This window comes from Pteropus medius, unplaced genomic scaffold (assembly GCF_902729225.1).
Source record: "Pteropus medius unplaced genomic scaffold, Ma_sr-lr_union100, whole genome shotgun sequence".
NCBI classification, from domain to species: domain Eukaryota; kingdom Metazoa; phylum Chordata; class Mammalia; order Chiroptera; family Pteropodidae; genus Pteropus; species Pteropus medius.
The window spans coordinates 2,825,437-2,853,296 of NW_024343732.1; the positions used below are offsets into that span (position 1 = coordinate 2,825,437).

The 27,860-nt window shown below is 40.4% G+C and overlaps 1 protein-coding gene across 1 annotated transcript in view; it reads left to right on the top strand.

Moving 5' to 3' along the window:
* The first annotated feature begins 2,439 nt into the window (after positions 1 to 2,439).
* LOC120606607 (uncharacterized) overlaps positions 2,440 to 27,860 on the top strand; it is a 49,635-nt gene continuing 24,214 nt past the window's right edge. The window contains exon 1 of the mRNA XM_039868003.1: positions 2,440 to 4,197. Coding sequence (XP_039723937.1) covers positions 3,379 to 4,128 — 750 coding nt within the window. The 5' untranslated portion in view covers positions 2,440 to 3,378 and the 3' untranslated portion in view covers positions 4,129 to 4,197. The remainder of the gene's footprint in view (positions 4,198 to 27,860) is intronic.

Sequence of the window (27,860 nt, forward strand, 5' to 3'; positions counted from 1 at the left end):
TTTATGCATTGTGTGTCTAAAACCATACTCATTATTGTTTTTTAAAATACATTAGCCTCTTAAATCAAAGAGAAAATAAAAAATAGAGTTATGAACCAGTTACAATAGCATTAGCCTTTATCATTGTCCACGCACTGAGTTTTAGCAGAGATCTTATTTCTCCATAAGGCTTTGAGTCACTGAAGATCTTGTTCTTTTAGAAATGCCTCATTGCTATTGAAAAGATGCTAAATTAAGTCCAGGAAAAGCAGCTGCCCTGATTTGGAGACGTTTCTTGACTTGAGACAGTGCCAGATGACACCCAAGAGTCCCCACTTCACCTTCAGTATCCACTCAACTGGCGTACATATACTGAGGGGCTACTGTGTGCCAGTAAGTGAAGCAGACAGAGGTCTCCATTTTCATGAGCTGACAGCCTCGTCAAATAGACAGAGAAAGAAAATAAGTAAAATATACACAAAGTCAGGTGGCATCATGAAGAAAAATAGTCAGGAAGGATGTTTGAGCTAATTTCTGAAAGTGTTTAGGGAACAAGCGATGCAGAAGGCAGATTAGTCCAGGCTGAGAAAACAGCGAGTGCAAAGGCCCTGAGGCCTCTGCGAACTGCAGGCTGAGAGTCTTAGTTTGTAGTTTGGATTCTTAGTTTTGCCTTGAGTCTATATTTTGCTTTGACTTGTAATTCTTGGTTTCACTTTCCTAGGTAATTAATCTGAGCCTAGGTCACCAATCTGTTGAATTCAGCAAATTCTCTTTCAGTGATTCAGAGAGGAAACAGGTGGATTTGGGTTAAGTCAGCCCAGTGTTTACTGAATGGACCCCCCAGCGCCTGTTGCTCTATTAGCACCAGGGGGCTGTGAAATGAACTCCAGTTAATGAACTTCCTCGAAGTCCTCCCCTTCCACTTTGCCCTGCCCCATCTCATTGGGTCACAAGCTCTGACTCTGACCCTCTGTCACAGCAGCTCTTCCTGGATATCTGTCTTGGAGTCTCCTCAAAGTCAGTGTGTCACATTGAGGTCGTCCCTTGCCTCATGACTACTGCTTCCTCCTGAAGTTCCTTTCTCTTCTTGAGGGAAGCCACCAGTGGCCCCATCCTTGAGCCCCAAGGCATGGCCTCTGCCTCACCCCACCCTTTTCATGTGTCCCACCCCATGATCCCACCTCTTCAGGATTCCCGTCAATTTCTCCCTCACTCTTCAGCTTTGGGCTGCACAATGACCTTTTCCCCACTTCCTTTACAAAGCCCCTGGAGGCAGGTACAATTACACATGTGGACATGGAGCCACACAGACAGGTGTTGCTGGAAACAACAAGCAGTGTCCCGGAGCAGAGGACAAATGACGGCTTCCTAAGTGGTCAGAACACAGGTTCTTGTGGTGGCAAGCTGCAGCCCCTCCCCTTGTTCCCTGTGTTGGGGGGACCTCCGGAGCTGGTTTACTAAGAATACGCAGATTTTGACCTGCTGAATGAGGGGTCACAAGCCACCCACACTGGTTCAGCAGGTGGCTCCCTCAGCATCTGAACCGCAATGCTGGGGAAGTGAAAACTTTGGGATCCTTCTGATTGCAGGTACAGCCAATACACTCACACAAAGGAAGTAATGTCACAAGAGTTATTATTGCAGATCCCAGAAATGGGGTGGAAGGTGGCACAATGAGCCAGGGGAAGGGCAGTCCTCTGTCCTGGGTCACAAAGAGGAGATAGAGATCAGGGTAGCCCACCCTTATTATAAGGTGGTTGGGGAGGAGATCATCAGTTTTTTCCTGTGCTCAGCTCTAAGTGGTTATTGCGAAAGGTGTCCCAGGAACAGCAAAGTGAGAACTGGAGGTGGGAATCTAACTGTCCAGACTCTGGGTGTGAGCAGGGTGGTCATTCTGTAAGATGCTGAGGCAGCAACTAAACACAGCTGGCGTCTTATCACACTCCACAGGTGCTCTGTGTTTCCAAACTTGGTCTGGGTGGGCTGCCCTTCCTCTTAGTCTGTTAGGTGGATGCCTATTTTTTTATTCATTCACTCAATTCATCATGTATTTTATTCCTGCATGGTGCCAGGCCCTGGCTAAATAATCTTTCCCTTGGAGACCCAGCTCAGATGTCACCTCCTTCATGAAGCCCTTCTCGATCCCCGCCTCTCTCCCTGCCTCTTCTGGCCTTACCTGGGACCCCCAAGTGCCCCCAAATGCTGTGATCACACTTTGATTACCTCTCCATCTAGTGAGCCCTGTGAAGATATTGGGTCATATGCAGAAAGGGGCTCAGAAAAATGTAATGATGTATAAATGAAAGAATTAAACACAAGCCACATGTGGGTCAAGTTCACCAAAGGTCTAATTCTTTTCTCTCCTCTCTCCCTCCTTCCAGGACCACCAGCCTGAGGGACCCTCTCTTACGGTCACCTATCTAAAATAGTAACAGTCTGGATGATTTTTATTTTCAATTTTATTTTATTTTTACACTTTGAAGATATTTTATGACTGCAGCCCTCAGTATTAAGAAACTTAATCATCACTTGAAGGGTAGGAATCCTTTTGTTGATCTGAGCCAAGACAGGACATTTTTGGGGGAGGAAATGGTTGAGACCTGGGGTCAGCTGGTCCCGGCCTTGATGCCAATGGCCACACAGCCTGAGCCTGCACTGTCTCCTGGGAACTCAGGAAATACAGCTTGCCGGCTCAGCCCAAGGAGCATTGGAAGATGTGGCAAGGGAGCCTGTCCACAGAAGGCAGAGGACCCCAGGGCTCTGAATGAAGTGCATTGGTAGGTGGGGCCTGGTGGAGCAGGGCTTTGCAGTGGGGGCCATTGGGATGCCCGGCTGCTGCTACCAACGTTTAGGCCGTACTGCTTTGAAGGCAGGGATGGCTTCTGATCTCAGAAGCTAAGCAGTGTCAGGCCTAGTGAGTGCTTGGTAGAGAGACCACCAGGGAATGCCTGCGTTGGTGGACCTGTGCCAATGAAGTGACCACGGGAAGGGTGGCGGGCGCTCCGCACAGAACTGCAGGTTGGATCTCCAGGAAGTAACCGCCAGCCCCGCGCAGGGCCACCACCAGGACGATCCCATCCTCACGAGGCGTCTCAGCGTCGGGCACCGCGGCCAGATCCGCTACAGTGACCGTTTGACGCACCGGAAAAAAACTAAGGACGGTCGGCGGGCGCCGGGTAAAGCGGCGGTAGCGATGAAGATGGCCCCGGGACGGATCTGGGTCCCCGAGCCAGCGAGGGCGCACTGCCAGCTCGTGTGGGCCGGGGTCGTCGCGGTCCCCATCGGGAGGAAGACGGGGAGGCCCGGGGACGCCCTCCGCGGCCCTCCTCGCCTCCGCCATCCCGAGCGGGTTCCCAGCTCCCCAGCCGCGAACTTTAAAAAAATTTTTCAAGTTTATCGATGACTAAGATCCACGAGGGAAAGCCGAGGAGACCGTGTCGTCCTCCCCCGCCCCCTCCCCCTTACACTCGGACAGTCCTCATTTCTAGGAGGGACTCGGAAAAGCTGGGAACGCAAACTCCGAAAACCGGCGCACACAAAGGAAAGCGTCGGGACCCGGACACCCTCTCCGTCTCCCCGGGGGCCTCGGACGGTTCCCGCGGGCGGATCCACCCGCCAGACAGCCCGACCCCCGGCTTCGGAGCGCAGCGCCCGCCTGACGGCCACCACCGCGCAGACGCAGTCTCCTGCGAACGGAGGGCGCGCCGACGCCCCGGCACCCCGGGGCCGTCCTGGTCGCGCTGCAGCCGCCTGGAACTCGGCACCGCAGTCAAATCCCATCACTTGCAGATTTTGCCAAAGCTCGGGAGGGAAGAAACTATAAAAGCGGACGCCATACGGCGCCCGAAAACCCGCGCGTCCCTTGGCCTGGGGCGTCCGGCGCAGCTCCTGAGCGTCCGCCTGGGAGCTATCGATTCCGCTCGGCGCGACCCGGCAGCGAAAAAGAACTGGGAAAAAATTTCAAGAGGTCGTTGGGACCATCATTCTCCTCCTGGGATGGCTCCTGGGAAGGGAACAGCCTCCCCACGTGGCTGTCAGGCCCGCACTTGCGAGCTGGGGAGGGGACGGGAAAACGTCCAGAAGACGTTGGCCAGACGTGGCGCCTGGCCAGGCTCCTCGGAGAGGCACCAGCGGTTCCCAGGTTCCTGAGCAGACTTGGAAAATTAAGCGAAGACTAGATCCAGCGGGGACTGTACAACTGAAACCATGAAAGTACTGGTAGGAAACAAAAATGAATTTATTTGTTTTATAATGTCAGAGCAGATGTCTTTAAGCATTAGAAAAATCCCAGAAGCCATCAAGAAAACGATTGATAAACTTGACCATATTAAGTTGAAAGAACATTGATCTTTACATATAACACAGGCAAAGTCAAATGACAACAAACAGGTATGGGGAACATTTTTGCAAATATATGTGTAATAAGATATTGATATTGTTTAGTATAACAAAGTTGGGGGAAATAGTCATTAAGAGGGAAAAGGTAAAAAAAAGAATTCTGGTACATTCACACAATACAATGCTATTAATTTAGATTTATTTATATACTTAATTTTACTAATATTTGTCTCTACAGCACCTAGTCTTTCTAGGTGGTCTCCCATCCAATTACTAACCAGGCCCAATCCTGCTTAGCTTCCAAAATCAAGATGGGGCGGTAGACCGTGGACCATGGCTCCACTGGGGTGGGAAGCCAGGACTTCCTGCATGTATAGCAGACATGCTGACCGCTACACTATGGAACCGTGACCCAGATTTATTTATATTTTCATATAAGGTAGATCTATAGGTATTGACATGGAAAGTTGCTGATGGTAAATGAAAACAGCAAGTTGTAGAACTACCAGTGGTAAAAAAAAAAAAAGTATTTATCTTTTAAAAACACTTATATGAAAAGGCAAAGGAATTAGAATAGCTAAAGCAAAGTTTGAAAAACAGAATCAAGTCTTCTCTATATCTTGGTGTCAGGAGCCAGAAAGGGGAGTGTCTTTAGGACAAAGATGGGCCACACCTTCTGCTTTCCCAAGGAAAGACATTCCCTTCCCACAGCAGGGGCCAGCCAAAGGGACAACTTATCCTTCCCTCCTGGACCCATAATACACACTTGATGTGCACTCAAGGACACAAGACTGACTGAGGCCTCAGGCTCACTGGCATGGTCATGGCCGCTGCTGTCACAAAACAGAGGAGCACTCACCAAATCTGGGAGCCAGGAAGAAAGGACACACACACACACACACACACACACACACACACACTCCACCCTGGGGGCGAATTGGTGCTCCTGCCAGCGCTGGCAATGGTGAGAGCAGGAAAGAGACCTTCGTTGCCACTTCTTGGGTCCCCTGGGCTGAGATCTTCAGCTGGTTCAGACAGATTCCGGTTGTTTCATAGTTGTTACTGTGGGGAAGTGAGAGCTTGGAGCTTCTTAGTCTGTCATGTTGCTCACCAACACCCTACATTAAATTCTTTCTGCTATTCTGCTTCTCGGTACACAGTCAAAATTAAGAAAATGATGCTCTGCATACATTGAATTCAGTTTTCATGTTTGAATCAAAGTTAATAAAGGAGAGAAACTGAATTGTTGAGATCAAGTTTGGTGAAGGGAATCTTATTTATTTTTTTGAAGCTATCAAATTGTTCAAGTATAGGCTATAAAAACCTTAATATATTTAAAGTTATGAAAGTAAATAAATGATTCCTCGTTGCTCTCTCTTGTCCAGCCTCCCTTTCCCCACTTAAAGGCTGCACTGCCTTTACCCCAGCACCTGTATCACTGGGCTCGTCTGATGAAACATCTGCTTCCCACTGGTCTAGAAACTTCTGCTCTCACTCATCTCTATTGCCTGTGTTCACCATACTCCTAAGGCTGTTGCAGCTGCTAACATGATGAGGGAAATATTTCTCCACCCAGCCCATAGGTTGGAAAACAAACAAACAAACAAACAAATAAACAAACAAGCAAACAAACTTCTCCCATCTCTTCGGTGAAGACACAGCCTTAATGGAGGCTAGAACAAATGAGTGTAAATGTTGAGCTGCCATGTGCTTAACAGAATGGCAAACACGACTGGTACTAATATTTCCTGGGTGCACTTGGAAGATGCAAGTAGGCTAAAGGGAGAAATCTGACCTTCTGTCAAAGATGGATCTATTTAGGAGTGAGAGCAAATCTCTTCTTACCCGTTGTTTCATTGTCAGGGACTCAGCTACCTCTGTGTCTTCATCCAGAGACAGTCTGAAAGAGAAAGTGACCATGAAAACGCAGTCTTTTATACACTGCCAGATACACCAATCACGAGTCCCCAGACATTCACCTGGGAGTGACCACCTCCTAGCCCAACACTCACGCATGCACAGAGTGATCTAAAACAAACAGAGGAGCCCCCTCCTTTCCTGGGGTCTAAAGTAAGAAGGCTTTGACTACTCCGCACATAGGGAAAACAATATTATCATTTTATAGATAACAAAATGGCAATCATAATCTTTTATATTTTAATAAGACCCATCCAGAGTTTTTATTTAATTAATATAGAATTCCTAGGATTAACGCCAAATCCCAGGAAACCTTCACAATGGTTGGTTTGGGAGTCTTGTCTCCACTGCATGAGCACCACTCTCTAATTTCTCATTTAATGCTTCTTGGTTAAATGCACAAGCATTTATTCTCCAACACGCCCCCAGCCCTTAAGAACCTCCTACCTTCCCTGCTGAGCCCTGTCTCCACTCAGGATATGATGCAGGACAGGGCAAATCCCCCCGAATGGGCCTGCACCAAGAGAGAGTTCTTGGCTGAGCTCAAGAAAGAGTTCGAATTCGTGCCAGAGTCAGAGTCAAAAGGAGAGTTTATTAGAGAAGAGGTAATGCTCCAAAGACAGAGTGTGGTCTCTTCTCAGAGGCGGAGAGTGAGAGAGTCTGAGAGAGACTCAGAGGGAAACAGAGAGACAGAGACAGACAGTGAGAGGAGCAGAGAAAAAAACACTGAGAGGGACCGTGAGTTTTCGGGGAATTCAGTTTATATATCATTCTTAGTTATTATGAATTACAGTTTAAAGACTTTGTTTACCCATTTTCTTTTGATTGTATGGGCATACAGTAAGGAAGGATAAGAGTATGTAACAAGAAAGGGTAAGAGTATGTAGTGTGAAAGGTCTGCTGGCAATTCCCAGCCTTTAATCCACAGGTTCCCCATAGTTTTAGCCATAGGGAATGAACGATTTTATTTTGTGTAGGGAGCGACTTAAAGACTTTGTTTTCCTGTTTTCCTTCATGGTGTGGGGAAATGGGTTGTAGCAATCCCAACAAAAATCTTCCTTTGTGCCTCAGGTGTCCTCCTGGCCTGGCTGCAGGGCTGATCAGCATATTGCAGTCTTTGAATATAGCTTGATTTAACATTTTAGTTCTCTTGCCTCCTCCCTACATTAGATACGGTTGTCCTTTGTCCACCTGGCTCCTCTATATTTGGGTTTCAGACAACCCATTAAAGGTCTTGGACATGAGGCCAGGCTACTTTTGGAATCAAGATTTTTCTCAGAAAGTATCACTGATCAAGAATCAGGTTGTTCTAGATTCAGTGGTCTTTTGTCCCTGGGTGCCATCTTGAGTGTCATGTCACATGTTGGAGGGAAAGTGCACAGATTGATAATCTATTCTGGTCACATCTGAGTAACAAGGAAGGGTACGAGAAAGATCAGATCTCTCAGGCATTTCTCATCTAAAGCCAGCATCTTAGAACAGTGAATAAAACAAAGGTACACTCAGAACTGAAAGAATTAAATAAGTGCTTTGGGAACACACACGCTGGAATAAAACATATAGGAATTAAATAGTATTGTTATTTCAAAAGAAAGCATTTGGAACAAAATGTCTTATCAATAATAGGGTCTGTAGGTTGCAAATTCAGAGATTAATAATTGGATAAGAATCCAGAGTAACTTCTGTGAATTTTAGACTTTCTAAGTGGCCTGATCCTAACATCATGGAAAAGCTGTCTCATCAGGTGTCATCTGCTTCAATTTCAGAGAAATCTATAGAACAATATTTCTAATAGACATTATTGCAAAAATCCTCCACAAAATACTAGCAAATCAAATTCAAAAGTGCATTAAAGTGTTCTTACACCATGAACAAGTTGTATTTATCCCTGACATTGAAATATGATTTAAATACACAAATTAATCAATATGATAAACCACATGAACAGACTGAAGGATAAAAATTCTTTGACAGTTTTATTATAATATGTCTTGGAGAAAATCTGTTCAAGTTTATTTTGTTTTGTGATCTATGGTCTTTTTGTCCTTGTATATGCAAATCTTTCCCCTGTTTTAGGAAATCCTCAGCCATTTTTTCTTGAAGTGAGCTTTCTCCCCCCTTCTATTTTTCTTCTCATTCTGGAATTCCAATAATTTGCAGATTGGTTCTGTTGATGTTATACCATAAATCACAGTCTTTCTCTACTCATTTTCAATTTTTTTCTGTTTTTTTTTTCCAGACAGGACAATTTTTAAATTTCTGTCTTACAGTTCACAGACTCTTCCTTCTGCTGGATCCATTCAGTTATTGATACTCTCTATTGCATTTTTTTTTTTTTTTTTTCCATTTCATTCATTGTATTCTTCAGCTATAGAATTTCTGTTTGGTTCTTTTAATTATTTCCTTTTGCCTGTTAAACTTTTCATTTTGTTTGTGTATTGTTTCTGATTCAGATGAGTTGTATTTCTGTGTTTTCTTGAAAACAAAGAGGCAGTCCAGGAAAAACAAAGGGAACAAGAAAGGTGATAAAGTGACATTACATTAGGAGACTCAGAAGGAAAGAGTAATGTAATACTGTAATATCATAATGTAATAATGGAAATTATGATCTGACATAACCAAAAATTACAGAGTAAATATTTAGCATAATGAGAGTACAAAAGTAGGAAAGCTAAATATTCATTTATAAAAACATGAACTCAACAGGCAATGTCTAAAGTAAATAAATCAAGAGGCAGCTGTTAAATACTGTTTATCAAAATGACGTATAATGATTAATATAAGAAAACACAGCCAAAAAGGGGAGTCAGAGAAAGAGTGAAACTGTAGATTATGTTTTTTTTGTGTGTGTGTTATTTAATTACACTTGATTTTTTAAAACATATTCCATAGGATTTTTATTTTAAAATTTAAAATCTATAATTTTCTTTATTAAAAAGAAATTTCACAATCCTCTTTCTCAGAGAGAAAATGAAAAAGTATTATATGATCACCAGCAGGTGACGCTATTTCCTGTGTTCGTGTGAAATTTTTCTTAAATCCTGCAGCCTCTGCCTTTTCCTCACTCATCTGATTACATTAAATCGTATAACATTTTCCTCACAAGAAATGAGAAGCTCAAACTGATTCATCTTTACTGAGAAAATTGTTTCTATAGATTTTAGACAACTACAAATATTTTTACAGTGAATACACTAAACCGAAATGATCAAATCATCTCATATGGTAAATTTATCCTGATATTTTTCTTTTGCTAAGCAAAGATGAATTCACTAAGTAAGCTCTTGTCTTTTTCATGACTATTTGCTTTCAAAGAAAAACAGCAATTTTTCAGAGTCAGCTTATTTACCTCCTTAACCTGAGAGTTCATTAAAAAATGTCACATTTTGAAAGTACGAATGTTATTCGTTATGGTAATATAATTTGAAATATAAATAGGTACTGATTACAAAAAGTAAGATTAGCGACTGAATTGATTTACCTAATTCCACCTCCACTGGCTCTTCATGACACTACAAAGTAGTTCTTGAAGCACCAGAAAAGATTTATTTATTGAGCAGTAGTTCGCAAATTCTACTCACATACAATTGCCTTATCAATGCCCTCTCCTGTATGGCACCTAAATTTTGCTCACTCTCTCACCCCGCCCTCTCCTCATGCTTTCTCTTCAATCTTGGCATTCATTTCTCCTCCTCTCACCTGTCAACCTGTCACCCACCCACTACCTGACAGCTTTCTCTTAGTGTCTCCTTTGTACCCACACACATCGCTTTCTTTGCCTCACCCACTTTTTCCTTCACTTAGGAGTGTTTTTCTCACATTTTGGCTTTCTGCTGGCACTTTGCTCATGTTTGTAGTTCTAGTCCACTTTTATTCTCCATTGATAATGATGTGACTTGGTTTTTCTCTATGGGTAAAGGTCAGGGCCAAAATCAAGGTTCAGGTCAGGGTCTTCTCTATTTCTTTCTCTTTGTCATCCCTCTGAGTCATCCCTCTGCACTCTCTCTTCTGTCATGGATTCAGTAATATCTCAACTGCCTCTGAAAGATAGATAACCTGTGTGGAGTACTGTGAAAACAGTTAAAGGCTATGCAAATAAAAAAGTCACCACAATGTTTACAATAAGCATTTGGTGAGTATAGAAACCAAAGGAAACCAAAACTGTTTTTTTTTTTTATATTGAATGATTTGGTAATGGTCAAAGGCAGAGGTATTTTTGCCTCAGTTTTAAAATGAGACGTTTAAATGATGGGACTCAGGCTGAAAATGAATGAGCTGGGATCGGAATTACAATGAGCAGAGAGGTATGGGACATGTAACCTCACCATCATCTCCACTTCTCACAAATGAGGCTCTTTATTCTCAGTTTCTCAGGACTCAGTACCTCTATTTGTGAAATGACAATATACATGTCTGAAGTCATGACCCCTGGACCAGGAAAGATCTTGATTGCTTGTTTATTTTTAAGATCTGTAATTTTAACATACAACTCTCACAATTCCCTTAAACTGGCAGCCAGTAAAGAGTTTCTAGAAAGAAAGAGATTTGATAAAATATTACCCAGTGATTCACAGGTTATTGTATGAAAATAATAAGGGCATCTCTTGTACCAGTAGAGGAAATTGGGGGGATTTGGCTCTATGAGGTGGCGATAAGAGAGGGCACTTTGTATTTGCCTAGACAACGATTCTGTCATTGACTAGGATCTGCACATAAAACTTACATGCTGCCAGAAGTGGGTCTGGTTCATAGAATTATTTGGTGCTTGGGTGGGATTACTAAATCGATCTCTTAACATATATACGTATTTATTCAAAAAAACGTGTATTCCTACTATGTGCAGGTACTTTTCTCACTTCTGATAATTTCTTGAGACATAAAAAAAGACAGTATGGATTTGCTTTCCATGGGAGTAGGGACAAAAGAGAGGGATTCTAGAAACTGGCATTGAGCAAGAGCCTTAATAAATGGAAATGGGAATAGAGGGACAGTCTGGGGTTTCTACCATGAACATCTGATGCAGCACACGTTTATCATACCAGCCAGCTCTGCTCAGCCAGTATTTCTTTCTTTTTGTTTCTTTTGCTCAACAAAATTAAATGCATTTGAAAAAAACTTGTCTTGGTAATAGCAGTATTATATATTATGTGGGTTGAAACAAAGGTGACATGAAATCTTTCATTCAACATGTTTATTGAGCATCTACTATGTGTGAGGTGTTGTTCTGTATGCCAGGGATGCAGCAGAATGACTCAGCAGGAGCTTATATTCTGGTGAAGGGAGATAACCAATTAATCAATCAATCAACAAATAAGCTAAAAAATTGGAAAAATTTTAGTGGTGAGTGCAGATATCTAATGGCTGGGCACTTATGTTAGTTTAGGTGATGAAGTGGACATGTTAGGCTGAGATCTGATGACAGAATGATAATCATAATGTGATTGGAGGCAACTGCAATCCAGTCGTACTGTAGTGATGGTATAAATATTCCAAAGCACAACAGAGCCTGGAACCCAGGCTGCCCTCTGCATCTGGAGCCAGTTCATGGAAGGCGAGAGTGGTAGCAGACATTGGCAGGGAAGTCAGTGTAAACAAATTGTGTGAGATGTAGCGTTTTTGATGTTTGTGCGCGTGCAGGCAAAACCAAGTATATCATAAATATTCCTTAGTTGACCTCAAGGTAACACACATCCCAATTTCAGAGTTATTAAAACATTAAAAAAAAAAGTTGTGCCTTCAAATCAATAAAATGCAGAGCTTTAGATGTGTAGAAAGTTCTATGTAAACAGAATGTTTTAAAGCGTTTTAATGGAACTCTGAGCTATCTTTGTTCAACCTTTTGTGAACTGAACTATCACTCCCATGTTTTCATTTCTTGTAAATCTAGATGCCTAGAATTGAGTGCATTCTATAACGAGAATGTTCGTTTAGTCTGGTGAATAGATTATTTTAAGAGCAACTAGAGCATCTAAAAAACCAAGTCTAAATTTTTAAAACTGAAATTAAAATAAATTAAATTAAATGCTCAGAAAAGCTTCTTATCAAGCTCACTTTATGGTGCAAAAGTAATTCCTTATCAGTGACTCAATTGATGTGCCAATTTTCTGTTGCTCAAGATATGATGTGTTCCGTATTAGGTGAAGTAATAAAGTTATTTATTTAAAAATAGATGTAGATTAGGATGACTGGTCTGGAACAAGGAGCAAGACTTTGTCAGCAAGAAGCTTTGGCATCTGACTGCTCTGTCCATTTCTTTCCAATTTCACTCCCAGCCCAGAAGCCGTAGAGGAAAAAGAGTATGCCACAAGTCAGGAGAAGCAAAGAAGTTTCTAGATGACTTACAATGAATTTGAGAGAGTGAGAAAGTTGAAAGTATAGTAATGAGCTCGTATCATTTTTTTTTTCTAGTTACCCTGGTATTTAATTCTTTGTCAACAACACTAAGCTGGGTATAGTTTTGTTTTGTTAATACGCTATAACACTAAAACATAATTGCTGATAGAAAGCACTACACATTTAAGCGTAACATGAACTTAGAGGCTAGAAGTAACCTTGTAGTCTAGTTTGGAACATAGAAGGAGGCCCATAAGGTAGATAGGAATTCGATAAGCAGCTTAGGAATTCTTGAGTTCATGAGTTTAAGTTTGCTTCACTGGCAGAGGTGAAGCTCTAGGAGCAGTGGAGCGAGTCTGTGCTGGAGGTCAAGGTCAGAGTTCTGCCCTTGCTGTGCAGACTTGGTTCCTTTGAGAGGTTCCTTTGAGCCCTCTCTCCTCTGAGCCTCAGATCTAACTCTGTAGGATTTTTATATTTTATTTTATTTTACCTGTTATTTTATATTTTACTTTGTTAATTTAAGCACCCCTCACATATCACCTTGGCCTATCCCTGTTTTCAGCCACAGCTTTCCAGAAAATTCTGTGCAAGCTGAATCTCATTCTACACAGCTAGTCTTTCAAGTCAAGAAGCTTATGTCTTTCTGTGAGGTCTTCACCTCTTGTTAGCACTGCCTGGACGTGCAGGGGCATTAAGGTCCCCTTAACTAAGGAGAGGATGAGCTGGGCTGAGCCGTCAGGTAGATGCTGCCATCTTGTAGTTTTGATGGATAATTCTAGGTGGCATTTTGCCTACCTCTCAGGAGATCACAGGGGAATGGAGCCCCCACTGCTCCCAAGAGCAGCCTCTTATCAGGAACCCTTATAGTTGACTTTTCCTCTTTCTTTCCCTTCTTATTCTCCACTCCCTTAGTCCCATTTCTCAAAATTACATCTTGTATTAGAGTTCTACTGCTGTATAGCACATCACCACAAACAAATGACCACATTTTCTGCAGATAATAAGTGCGTCACCTATTTCGTAGCTCAGAGAGCCGGCCAGACTGCCTGGGTTTTCGTCTCACATCTCACGAGGCCGAAATGTCAGACTGGTCATGTATCTGGATTTTAGAGAAGGTTTTCTAATTGACTTGTCATTTTAATGACGAGAAACTTGTAAGAGAATTAAGTATTAAAATAAAACAACTTCTCAAGCCTCCTTAAGAATGTCTGAGCTATTCGAATCTAACTAAAACTGATAGTTCCTTGCCTTGTGATCTTCTGATTTTATAATACATCCCGCTTCGTATTTTCTATTCTTCCAATGTAGGCAATTTATTGCATATATCTCATTTGCTCTTCACTAGAAGCCTGAGAGACTTTCTTACCCTAATTTTATAAACAGACCCTGGGGCTCAGATAATTTTAGCAAATTTCTCAAGGCCACATAGCTAGTCATGGCAGAAACGGGATGAAAATCTAGGTCTGTCTGATGCCAGATGCCTACTCCTTCCACTTGACCGTGCCAGCCTCCACGATGGAGCAAATAAACAGGAAATCTGAGGGAAGGAGATTTCGTGCAGCCCCAGACAGAGCCACAATTGGTTGAGTTGGAGAAAATATTGATGTCCGACACAGATTGGCTTTATAGAAATTGAAGCACATAGTACTGATCCTACATCATAGTCCTGATTTTTTTCCCATAGGCTTCTTCCTTCTAGAAAATTTAACAAACTTTAGAGAGCTCAAACACAGACTTGTAAGAGTTTCTAGGGTTTCATTACAACAAAACAATTTATCAAGCATCAATTTATTGATGTTTAGAATAAAATAACTTTAGAATAAAAATAACTTATCATCTTCATACCTATGAACAAATATTTTATCAGGCACTCTTACAATATTTTTCCTGATATTTCTGTTTCAAGAAAATTGTACATGCTGATTCTTTCTAAAAAAATTTAGAAAGTGTTACCCATAGAAAAGTCAAAACAAAATCTTTGGAATTTTACTGACTTCTATAATGGCATGAGAACCTTAGCTAGCAGGGCACTCGTTTTTGAAAAAGTACTTCTTTAAAAAGCAAAAAACAGATTCAATTTCAAAATTAATAGTTGCTTTGGAAATTGTTTCTACTTATAAGCTTTTATTTTCTATTATAAAGCTAAGAATTATCCTATCAAAGATCAAAGTTGTCCTTGAGGAAAGTGGGTTGTTTTCTAAACCTCAAATAAATTTAAAAATAGAGAGAGAGAGAGAGAGAGAGAGAGAGAGAGAGAGAGAGAGAGAGAGAGAGAGAGAAGGAGGAGGTTGGAAAGAAGAAAATTCTTGTTTATGAATAAAGTGGATGATGAATGAGTTACTTTAAAATTTGTGGTTTTAATTTTGTCATTATTTTTATTTTGAGGATGGGACAATGATAAATATATGCAGTGCTTCCAGATGCAAAATATTATGGTAGAATGGAACATCTTGATTGATTATCCTCATTTATCCTCACAGAGAAGAAGGACATGAATGATGCGTGTGCAGTGCTGGTGCCATCTGAGATCTGACTTTAAGTTGCCTGGTGACTGTTTCAGGGTCTTGAGGTGCAGGAGTTGGAGTGTTCAGCCAAAGAATGAAGCGGAAAACAGCACAGGGAGCACAAGTCTACGTCTCCAATTTTTCTTCAGCTTAGACACTTCTTGAGTAACTTCTTTTCTCCTCCAGGCTCCCTTACATCCAGGCAAATCCATTGCACATGAACTGGGGTTGGTCCATCTCTAGCGCCTGCTGCTTTCAGTGCCTTTCCTCCTCCCTCACATTGCTCGGAAGCTCTCCTTTGTGGCCCCGACCTCTGCCAGTGTGCCTTAGCTGCCTCTATGTTTCCCAAATGAATATGTTTTAAATGTACTTGGTCAAGATAATAAAGACTTAAGTATTCAGTTTTTCAGGAGTTGCAATAAACTCAATGTTTGTGTCTCCACCCGATTCACATGTTGAAATCCAACCCCCCAATATGGTGGTATTAGAAGGTGGAGCCCTTCAAAGGTAACTAGGTCACGAGGGTGGTGCCTCCCTGAATGGGATTAATGTCCTTATACAAGGGACCCCAGAGAGCTTCCTCACCCTCTTTCTACCATGTGAACACACAGTGAGCAGGTGGCCATCTTGGAACCAGGAAGTAGATGTCTAGTGAGGACTAGACATCGAATCTACTAACACTTTGATCTCGGACTTCCCAGCCCCCAGTAACAGGAGAAATAAGTGTCTGTTGTTTAAGCTGTACAGTCTATGGTATTCTGTCATAGCAGTCTGAACTGACCAAGACAGGAGTGTTTGGAAAGAAGCCCACGCTAAGAGAGCCACTCAAAATGAAAAAGAGTGCACTGCTCATGAGAAATCAGGAGTGAAGGAAGGTGAGAGAGAGTGTCTGTCAGATTCAAGGGAGCTCCCTGCACCTTTTATAGTCACAATCTTTGACATCAGTTGGAAGAAAGGGTCAGGGCAGGATCTTCCCAACATCCTTCATTTTGATCACTTAAGGACTTCCTACTGTGCCCCCAATCCATGCAGCCAGATTTCTTTTATCCCTATCACTCATCTCTTTTCTTCCTAGTTGCTTTCCCCCCTCTGTTGACTGTACTGCATAATTTTATTCTACTTGTAAGCATTTCATGCCCTACTTTTCTCTTCAGTTTCAGCGCCCTCTCTCTTACAAGGAGCAGCTTGGTGACTGGAAGAGTCATGGTGACCAGCACTCACTAGGGAAGGGCCTTGGGGAAAGATGGTTACCTACGCCTCCATTTTTGTGATGTTCTTTAGGACTCCTTAGCACTAATATTGTGGAGTTCAGCATTTGGTTTATTTTATAGCTGTCTATTCCCTTTCATTTCAAGATTTCTAGTTAATTTAACGAGTTGAAATATTCTAAAACATTACTATTCAAAGAGTGGCCCATTGTTAGTCAGCATGGGTATCGCCAAGGAGCTTGTTCAAAATCTCAGGCCAAAAAAAACAAAACAAACGAAAACCCTCTCAAAATCTCAGGCCCGCCCCAGACACGCTGAATCAGAATCTGGATTTCAATGAGGTCCCCAAATGGTTTATATGCACATTGAAGTTTACAAGCACTTATCGAAAAATTGAGTTGAAAGTTTGGGAGCACAGTTCCTGGCAGTCCGAGGAAACAAATTTTGTCTGGGCAGTATGATGGAGGGTGTCCAGCAGATTCAAGGAAAACCATTTTTTTTTTAATGGTTACAGTTTTTACCATTGATATGAGTGACCTCAGAACTTCCTTCTGGAACAACACCCGGAATGGCACCACTGTGCAAGGTCCAGGAGCAAAGAGCCAAATATATCTCCTGGAAAACCAGTGACAAATGAACTCAAAGAAAAGTGGTCCTAGTTCTTCCTGTCTCTTGGAGATTTTATCCTCTTACAAGTGTCCTCCGTCCTTTTCCTGGCCTCCCATTTCTCAGCTTCATCACTCTAAGCAGAAATGTTGCTGGGAGAAGCCCTCTCCTCTGCTTCCTTTCTGACTTCTTTGAATCTAACATTCTTCACAGTTTTCCCTGAAACAATATTCACTAAACGAGATGATTATCAAAAGCTAGTAAAAACAGCCAAGATTTCTAGCTTAGAATCATACTCGGAACTGGCTCCTCTTTTGATACCAAAAGAACACTACTCTCCAATGATCTGTTGGGTCCTCTCTAAAGACCACATGGCATGTGCTGCTGGAGATGCAGCTGCCATTGCTAATGCTGGAGGTGAAGGTGAGAGATTGAATTTGGTTAATAATAGAGCAATGAATTCTAGATTTTACATGATCTCAAGTACCTCACAGCCTCATCTCTCCTCTTCACAATACAAGAGAGAACCAGAAGTTAATTTTTAAAGTACTCTGAGCTGCAAAGATAAACATTATATAAGTTTGTGTATTTTATACCTAGTGTCTCATAATTTATGTACCCTTGCTTGACACTTTATTCTAATAAGCTTATATATCTGATTTTCAAGCCACAATAAATTGAAAGTAGATAAATATTGCTGTAGATAAATGCTCTGTGATAGCTATTGGGGATGGAGGATGCAGTAAAATGCAGAACCTCTCCCCCCGCCGCCACACACACACAGCCCAGAAGTAGCACGAAACTATTTTATGTAGGAGCAAAAATCAATCCTTGCATTTGTCCTTTAGCCCTGAAAGCATAACTGTATTACAACTCAGTGCTCCAATTAATAGTCTTGCAAAAAATGTGAAATCGTCAGTAACCTGAAAAATAAAGACAGTGAAGCATCAATTACAGTTTAACTATAAAAATTGTAACCATAGCATAAATGGAACTTAGACGAATCCTCATTAAAAATAGTTAAAATAAAAATTTGTGGTGCTATTTAAAGATTCTGCTAGATAGAACTTTATAGCACCTTATATTTTGCATAATCTTTAAAGTTTTTCAAGAGGTTCTGATATACATTATTTTCTCTTATCTAAATGTGATTAACAAAAACTTGAGATGAATTTGAGTAAACAAGTGAAGAAAGAAACTTTATGAAAGCAGAACGATTTCTATGACTCTGAAATTACAGATAAAATGTTTTGGAGATATGGCAAAAGGAACAAGTATTTGTAGAATCATACTTTTCAGGCTAGAAGAAGCTTAGCAATTACTTGGTCCAACTGCCCATAAAATACTCAAGACCTTTCTATGACGTCTCTCATAAGTGATTCTTCAGCCAGGATTTAAACATGTTAAGGGATGGAGGAGTAATTACCTCTATTTCCACTTCTTTCACCTTTAAGTAACTCACTTAGAACATTCCTTTTTATACTTAGTCATAATCTACTTCCTTGTAGCCTCGGTCAATAATCTCTAGCTGTGTTTTGATTTTCTTTAGTAGGGAAAAGATTCAGAAGTAGAAACAAAGAGAGGTGAGGGTGCTCTCTTTAAAGACCCATGATGTGAAAGAGAAATTGGACTTGTGTTCTAAGGTCAATTGTGATCTTTGAGTAGAAGTTACAGAATGGCAAAAAGAATATTTACGCAATTATTACTATCCACCAATGTTATAAACTGCTTTGAGAAGTACTGAGTTTCCCACTGACGGAAACATATTAATTGAGGCCTGATGACTAATTGTCAAGACACTATAGAAAATGCTTCTATATTACATTGGAGATTGTGTTTTACAATATCTAATTTAGTTTTATTCACTACATTGTTGTGATTTCTGGGTTACAACTCAATGCTCAACAATTAATAATAATAATGACAACAACAATAATAATAATAATCACTAACATTTATGCTCATAATGTGCCAGGCATTGTGCTATACAGTTTATATATATTATCTTATATCTTTTAACAACCCCAGGAAATAAGTGGTATTATTAATATTTCCATTGATCAATGAGAAAACCAAAGCTCACAAAGATTGAGAATACTGTCTTTAAACTATAGGGACTGAGAAAAGATCAGTGGTTGCCAGGGGTTAGCATTGAGGGAGGTGTTGATTACAAAAGGGCACACAGGACATTTTTAGGGGTGATGAACTTGTTCTGTGTTGTGATGGTGGTTACATGGCTGAATGCATTTATCAAAACTCATAGAACTATACACTAAAAAGGGTAAATTATACAATGTAAATTATATCTCAATAAATGTGACTTTTAAAATCATGCTTTTGATCAGCTAATTATGCTTTTCTTAGAATTGAGATACTTATAAGTTTGGATTCTGAGGTTATTTGCTCATTGCTTGAGGCCTGTAATTTGGGTAAGGTGCCACATTTACAACTGTGATGCTCGGCCTAGGCCCAAAGTTTATGTGGATAGTATCTCATAAGGATATCTGTGTTACAATAATTTCTTTTCACATTGTATTGGTCACTGTATTTATCTCTGTAATTCATTCTTTTATTCATGGTTTCCAAACTTGCTTTACTCTGATTAACTCAAAACAGAAACATTTTCTTTATCTCTATAATTATCATTATCTCTACAATTCTAGTATCATTCACAGTACTTGATTCAGGCACGAGGAGTCTTTTCCTCAATAAATAACACTAGGAAAACTGAGATTTGGATTCAGCATAAAGGAACAGAGATGGACCGGGTGTCCCCTAGAATAAGGGTACCTTATATCAGAGGACAAAGTATTTCTAAAATCAACTTTAAATGAATTTATCAAAGTTCCCAAATAAAAATTGCTCAACGATTTCTCCAAAAGCATGAAAAAAGTTGACTTCCAGATTTATAAATACAGAATATTATGGGAGATAAGAGGAGAAAGCCCTGATTTGCTTCTTCTCCCACTCAGCTTTCCTTCTGGGACCGCTTTTCTTTTGTGAACATGGAGATTCCTACTGAGGGCAGCTTGAGGGCAGGATTTTGAGGCAACACATGAATGAAGCCACTATGAGTAATTCATTGTATATGGAAAGAATATGTTTTATAATTTTCATGTCTAAAGACATTTCTCATATCATTGGTTTCATTGCAACTGAAAATTGTTACAAGTGAAAATCACCTAAAATGATGTGTGTTCTTTTCTTAGTAGTTATAAGAAAAAATGGGTAAGGGGTTAAATCCACCTAAGTTGTAACTCTTTTGGAAAGCAAATAGAATAATTCCTATTTTCTTCACATATATTTCAGATGCTCAGGTCAGAGCTGTGCACACCATCCTAGTTTCTGAACTTTTTCGAGCCAAGGTGCCGATAGACTTATCCTTAGCCATGAATGCAGGATGCTGAAATTCCCACAGCATCAATTCCCCTAAGAGACAGCATGATTAGATACATACTCAAGGCTTGGGGTTCTGTTGGAATTGAGGTTGGCAGCTCTCTGCAGCAAAAGGGGTTCAGATTACTGCCAGGTAGGCAGTGTAATGGAGAAAAGTCAGGTGGGAGCTCCAAGGCTCTCTTCCCACCTAAGTTCATGACCTTAAACAAGTCAGAATGTGCTGGGCTTTTGTTTCTCTCCTGTAGCACTAGAGGTAAGCGAATGCGTACATAGATTTCAAAAAAATACCTGCTATCATATCAACAGCTGATGTGTTAAATATTTTAAACGAAATTCTAATCTGATATTAGGAGTATCTGGAAAATTCATAGTTTCCAATATCTGTATAAATTTTGAAATGCCAAGTCATTGTGAAAATGTTATACAGCTTTCCAGTGTCTGGCCAGTCAGGACAAACAAAAACCCATGAGAATTGAGTAAGATAAAGACATTTTAAAATAATAAAATCTTGCCCCATAGATCTTGTGTCACTATGAAAACTGAGAAATATCAAAAGAACAATTTCTTATAGTTGCTCAATAGTATTAGAAAAGGTTAAATAAAAGAGACAAATTGCCCAATATGTACTCTTTCTTCAAAACATAAAACAAAATTAACAGTCACGTAAAGCGACTATACAAAACCAGGAAGTCCTTGTACAGAAGAGTAAAGAAGTAAATGTCTACTGGAGTAAAATACTATAAAACATGAAAATATACAAATTCAATTCTATAAAAGACAAGGAAATCAGAGAATAGCCTAGCCTAGTGCATAGTAAGATGTGATAGCACAGACTTAATTCACACTATGAGTAGTGACAGCACAGAATCATAAGGATAAACTTACCTAACAATTTATTTAGCATTATTAATAATATGATATTCTCTATAGTGTTCTACAATTCTAAAAAAGTGTTCACACACATCGTCTTATTTGAGACTCAGCAAACTGAGGTAAATAGAGTATCTTTATCCCATTTAGACGACTGTCCCTACCTCCCGCCCTAGATGCCTATGGAAATAGTCCATATAAATCAATAAGCAAATCCTATAGGTCATGTACCCTTATGTGCATTGCGAGGCCAGCTGGTGGCCACTATTTCTACTTCAGTTCCTGGACCTGAAAGAAGTAACGCACAATCTCCAAGTCAAAAACTGTGTCACTCGCAGATAGCTAGAGGTAAATGGGAAAACCCATCTACCAGGTCCTCAGAAAGCTGCACTTCCAAGCATGGGACATAGCAGAGTCTGACCATTTAGAGGCTGTTTGCATTTATGTGACATATTGGTAATGATTATAGACCCACCAATGGTTGTGGTAAGAACTGCATCTATTCATTCAATGGACACTTATTGAGGCCAAAGTGACATCACCAAGATGGCAGCATAAGAGACTCAAGCCTCTGTCTCCCTTCAAAGATCAAGAGTTAGATATCTATTAACAAAAACAGCTCTGGGAGAGCTCTGGAGTTTATTTAAGAAACTTCAGCAACATAGTGGAATAAAAGATCTGAAGATAACTGCACGAGAAAAGAAGGAAGACAGCTTTATTTTCCCTGCATCGTCTTGTCCCCCAAACTGGCACTGTTCATTGCCAAGAGGAAACTTCCCAGACGAAAAGAATTCTCTTCACCAGGAAAGGAAGAGTGGGGAGAGTGACTAGCTTCCCTAGCCTTCTGCGGCACCACATGAAAGTCCCACTTCGATTTTACCCTACCCAGATCGGCAAAACTGAGATGTATAGAAATGGCAAGAACAATGAAGAAAAGCAGGGGCAACTGATAGTGGCCATGCATGGAAGTAATTGAGATTCACGATAACCTGCTCTACAGAAAAACCGCACTGGGTTTAGTTGAGATGAAAATATGGGCATTACAAAACTCGCTGAAAATTGGGGCATGCTGAAATGAAGACAAACTGGTTTTTATTTTTTTTCCAACACGTCACGTTCTCACAGCATTCACCACACACAATCAGACCTTTACAAATTAGTGTAGAAATCTGCAAAGAAGAAAGAAGAATAGAAGAGGAAGATCTTGCGGGTAGGACGTAAAGGCGGAAGCAGTACAACCAGAAGCTAACCCAGATCGAAGGCTGGAATGCCGGCTTCCTTCCATCACAGGGGAACTGCTACACTTCCGGATTCCAGGCCAGACCTTGAATGTGAAGCTACTGTTTTACTTGGCTGGTCACAGCATCAGGTAACTCTATAGTTCCTCCACAGCCTGCTATGATACAGCGAAAAAAGTAATAGGATAAGAATTAGCACAACACGGTCGTTACCTAGGCAAGTATGTGTCACATTTGGGCCTCATTGCCAGATCTGTAAAATGAGAAAGTTGGAGCAGGCAATTCAAGAGCCCCTCCCTCACCCGGCCATATAAGTTATGGTTTCATCAGGATGGCATAATTCAATCACCATAGACTGTTGTAATGAATAAATTTCTCCATTTTCTAATGGTGCAAACTTGGACTAGTTACTAAACTTTTCTGAGTTTCTTTAGTTTCTTCAGAGGTAAAATGTGGATAATGGTTCCTGTCAGAGTGTTGAAAGGATTAAATGAGGTAACGCATATTGTGCACCAGCATCGCACTCGTAGCATGATGGAGGATTGTTGCCTTCCCCTCACTGCGGTTCTTTGGTGGATGTCCCACAAGAGTCCTAATTCAGGTCCTATCAGGACTGGCACAGGGGGCATGGCACAGAGAAGCCACTGTGAGAGAAGATCCGGCTGCCCAGCAGGACCTCGAGCAAGTTCTAAGCATCAGTGAGCTTCACTTTCTTCTCACTTAAGATGAAGGTATGACTTCTTGTCTTGTCTCTCCTAAGGCTGCTGTGAGGGCAAAGAGGACCAAGGTGGAATGCTTTCTGAACTCTGACCTACTATCCAAATGTCAGTGTGAGAAAAGAACAGGGATGGGAATCTGCACCGACAAATGACTTCTTGCTCACTCCTGCACAGCGACTATGCAGCTCTCCTAGGTTTTCATTCGTTCCTCGGGTGGTGTTGAAACAAACTCAGGGTTCATGTGTCCTCTAATCCTCTTAAGAATTTGGATATAGAGCTTTAATGCTCAGCACGTGAGAATTCTAAGAGGGGACATTCTCTCACAGTGTTAATTGTAGGGGAAATTTACATCGATGCTGTTTTTCTTCTGTCTAGGCAAGTAGAATAGTTAAGTACGATATATTTATATCATGTCTTTAGCAGGCTGTGTCTCTATGTACAGAAATTTTAAATGGTTATTACATTATAGAAAGTAGAGGTACATATTCATACCCGTAGTATCAAAACCTAAAGATTATTTTACATTATTTTGTTTCTCTGCTCTCTTGCTTTTCTGAAAGACTAATTGGCTATGCTTCAAACATGGAAAGTGTATTCTAAGAAAACACATGGAAAGACTCCCAAGTTTGTCCCATCATAATCTCCAGACCTTAATTCTACCCATTGTTAATTTTTCTCACCCTTCTCAACTCTGTGGCTTCCTGGCAATGTGCTGATGTGTTTTCCATGCATGAGCCTTGGGAAAAGTTACTCACTACTGCTAAACAACAGATAACAAAAAAGTGTAAAAGAAGGCATCACGCGTACTTTCTATCATTAGTTCCAACTTTTAAAAATTTCTTTTAAGTACCAAGAAGGCACTTTGCAGTTAGGCAGTGAGATTATAAACAGATGATCAAAAGGCTTTTGAACCTTCAAAAAGAATGGCTGTCTCCTCATGTGTGTTTTCAGTCATATAGGGCAGGAAAATAGGCACCTGGTAAAGCATTTGGATCTCTGGGGTGGCATAAAAAGGATTACTCATAAAAATAAACCTAGAGCTCAGTCAGAATTTATTTACCTGATTGTCTTCTGGTTATTTTTAAACTTCCTCCAGATTTTCTTCCTCATCTATCTATCTATCTATCTATTCTATCTTTCTGTCTGTCTGTCGTCTGTTCATCATCCTCTTCTTCTATCTATCTATCTATCTATCTATTTATCTATCATCATCTATCATCATCATCATCATCATCATCATCATCATCATCATCATCTGTCATCTATCTATCTTTCTATTTATCTATGTCTCAGTGGCAATTATGAAATGGTGATGTAAATAGTGGCAAAGTATATAAAGAAAACATAGTATCCAGAATTAGTCACGTAAAATTTAAGATGTATGTTGACATGTCTGTGTTATGAAATGAATCACCATCAAATAGCAGGATTCTTCTATCGGGTTCATAGACAGCACTACATGTCTAGAATAAAAACTGAAAAAAAATTACCAAGCTATTAGTAGGTTTTCCAATAGCCATATGTTATGTAGATAACTGATCTGAATAACTTCTTTATACTCTTGGTGTAATGAGATGCTACACGACTGAAGAACTCCTTTAACTCCCAACTGCAAAACCAAAACAATACCGTAAAAATAATGTCTCTGCTTACTGATACCTGGGCAGTCAAATATATTATTATACAAGAGCAAGTACTCTTTCTTTCTTTCTATAGCATGTCTTTCCAAAACATGAGCTGATCCCCACTGAGACATAGCAAATTATAGAGACCTCATAAGATCATCCACCCAACCACTGTCTTAAGTCAACACATGATAGGACATCAACAGATTTTTAGACACATACACAAAAATTCAACCATTAAAAGAAATCAACCTAAATTTGTAGCATTTGGGAAAATGAATTCTATTCGATTAAATCTCCAAGGGCAAACATTTTCACAATGAATTATTTCAAAACAGAATGATTCCTTAGGCACAGCAAAAACAGTGACCAAATATAAGTGCTTTTTGAAAAATTCAAAGAATAGAAAACCAAAACCTAAACCCAAAACGACCACCAAAAAACGTTACTGCTTCTCTAAACAAATCAGCAAATCTATATTCTGCCGTGTCCTCTTTCTACCCTACTGCGTGACAAGGTCCGGAGATGGGGACAGAGGCTTCAAGGAATGTATCGTCAAGAACGAGGACGTGGCATGTGTTTAGGGATAATTGGTTTCTTAGAAATGATCCTATTAATAGGGGGAATTTGGGTAGCACAAATTCTAGTAAGTGTAAACGCTATACAAATGGATTTCCTCAAAATTGGCTCTGAGGAAAACACAGTAAATTCCCTGCGTATGGAATCAGCTCTAGTCACCCTGACGTGTCCAGAATGCGTAAACCCTTTATTTGAACAATTATTAAGGGAAATTCCTTTTGACGCGCCTCTTAAAGATATTATGAATAAATTATAACAAGCTGAATTACTAGAACCAGTTTATACTCCTGTTCCCACGCAGTTAGTAGAAAAATTTTTAAGGATAAGAAATTTACTCATAAGCCTGTGCCTACTATAGAAGGGCCTCCTTTTGTGGCCTAGTGGATAAATAGAAAACTCTGGTATCCACCTAGGGGGGTAATAGTATGAAAAGATTACCTGATCTTCCTTTGCCTTATTCAGAAGCTTATAATAAAGATAGTATACATGTAGTGAATAAAGATAGAATTCATGTGCCTTATAGTAGTTTAAGTTTCATAGAAAGGCTGGCTAGGTCAGATCTCCTTGGTGCTTAAAAACAAAGGAACAGAAACTTAGCTTATGAAAGCAGCTTTGTAAAACTGATTTTTATAAATATTTTCCTCATTACTGCACCAAGGAAACTTTTGAACAGCTATGAGAAAGGTTCAGCTTGAACTTTAGATATAGCATAAATCAAATAGCATTTAAAAGATTTCTTCAGGCAGAAAGAACAATGTCTGCCCACAAGCCAATGCTTGCTGTTATGAATACATCTATCTATCACCTTTACTTAAATCAAACTGTATCTTACGTAATAGATATAAGAATTAAAAGTTTAGATTGTTCCATCAGGTAGTTCTGTTCTAATGATTGAGAGAATAATGTACTAGTTAATCATGAACATTAATAATAATATACTCTATAAGATTTTCTGCTTCGCCTAACCACAGAAATTTAACTCCCTGCTACCTTAACCACAAAGTATAATCAAATGCCAAAATAAAAAGTATAAAAGTTGTACTCAAATCACAATAAAACGGAACAGTGTCACACCGCCTCTGAGCTGTGTAGTCGACTGTCTCCCGCGCCGACGCCTTGCCCACCTTCGGGGCCCTCTGGATCCTGTCGTGGCTGGACCGCGGCAATATTCAGTGCAAACTTTGCTTTATAAAAAACAACAACAACAACAACAACAACAACAAGAAAACTTGAGACTACATTATTTCCATTTAATACAGATATTCTTCTTTTAAAATGAAGAAAAACATTAAAAGAGAAATAATTAATGTCTTCTTCAAATATGTTCTATCTCTTGTTTAAGATGATTGAAATGTTTAGTTTTAGAAGGTATATAAGTGCCCAACAAGAATCTACAAAATAGAGAAATAAAATACTAGATTTGGGAATAGAGTGTAAGTCCTGCTCTCTAGGAAAAATCTCCCAGCTGCGTTCTCCTGGGTGAGGTCATTCGAGGAATTTAGGGTTTGGATTTTTTGTATTTACTGGTTAGTTTGCAAGGGAAAGCAACGAGGGGGAGGAGAAGCAATGTTGGGACATGTCGAGCCACCGTCTCCATGCCTACAATGTCCTGGTAAGGGATCAGTCCAGGGAATGCCACCTCTCACCTAGGTCCAGACCACTGGCCATTAGAAGTTGAGCTGCCAAAAAAAAAAAGAAAAGTCAAGCCATTCAGTGGAACGGCTGCCAAATCCTTCTGAAGTCCTCACATTCTCAAATACCATCCAAGCAGAAGCCTTCAGAACATCGTAAAGTGAATCTAAACAGGAAGCTAAGACATCAATCGGGCCTGTCTCCTGACTGGCTTCTAAGAGGACACGAAAGTATCGGAGTGCAGAGACAGCTCTCCTATAAGCCTTCAGGCTCCAGGAAATTCACAAGCACAGAAATCACTTCATTTATGGACCAGGGGGGAAGGGGTAGACGCCGAACACACACAGTGCATTTTCTCTCACGTTTTCACTGGTAAATTCCCACAGAGAGAAGTGGCCCTGGGTTCCAAGGCCACTTCCTGGTGCACTTCTTAGAACTGTGACTTTTCAAAGGGTAAAATTCTGAGCATCAGGAAAAGCTCTTACGTTGCCATAGTACAAACTGAGCCAGAACAATTATAAGTGGAATTCACTTTCTGCTCAGACATCAGCATGGTTTCAGAAACACCATCAATTTGAGTAGGCAAGATGAGCAACTTCTTTCTTGTTATTATTTTCCATTATCAGCTTTGAAAGTTTACTTCTGGTGAGCAATATAACATTTCAAAATACCATTATGTCAAACCTGAGAAGGAAGCAACGTCTAGAAGCTACAAGTAATCCCTAAACCCCAACATGTGTATAGCCCTCTTCATTTCACAAAGTCCTGTAAAAATCAACCCATTTGATTTCAAAAGATCCCAAGAGGGAGGCAGAGCAGATATTATCATCTCATTTCTACAGATGAAGAAACTGAAAAGCTCAGCCTGGTTAGGTAAATTACTAACCCCCACCCCACACTATAAACAGAAAAACAA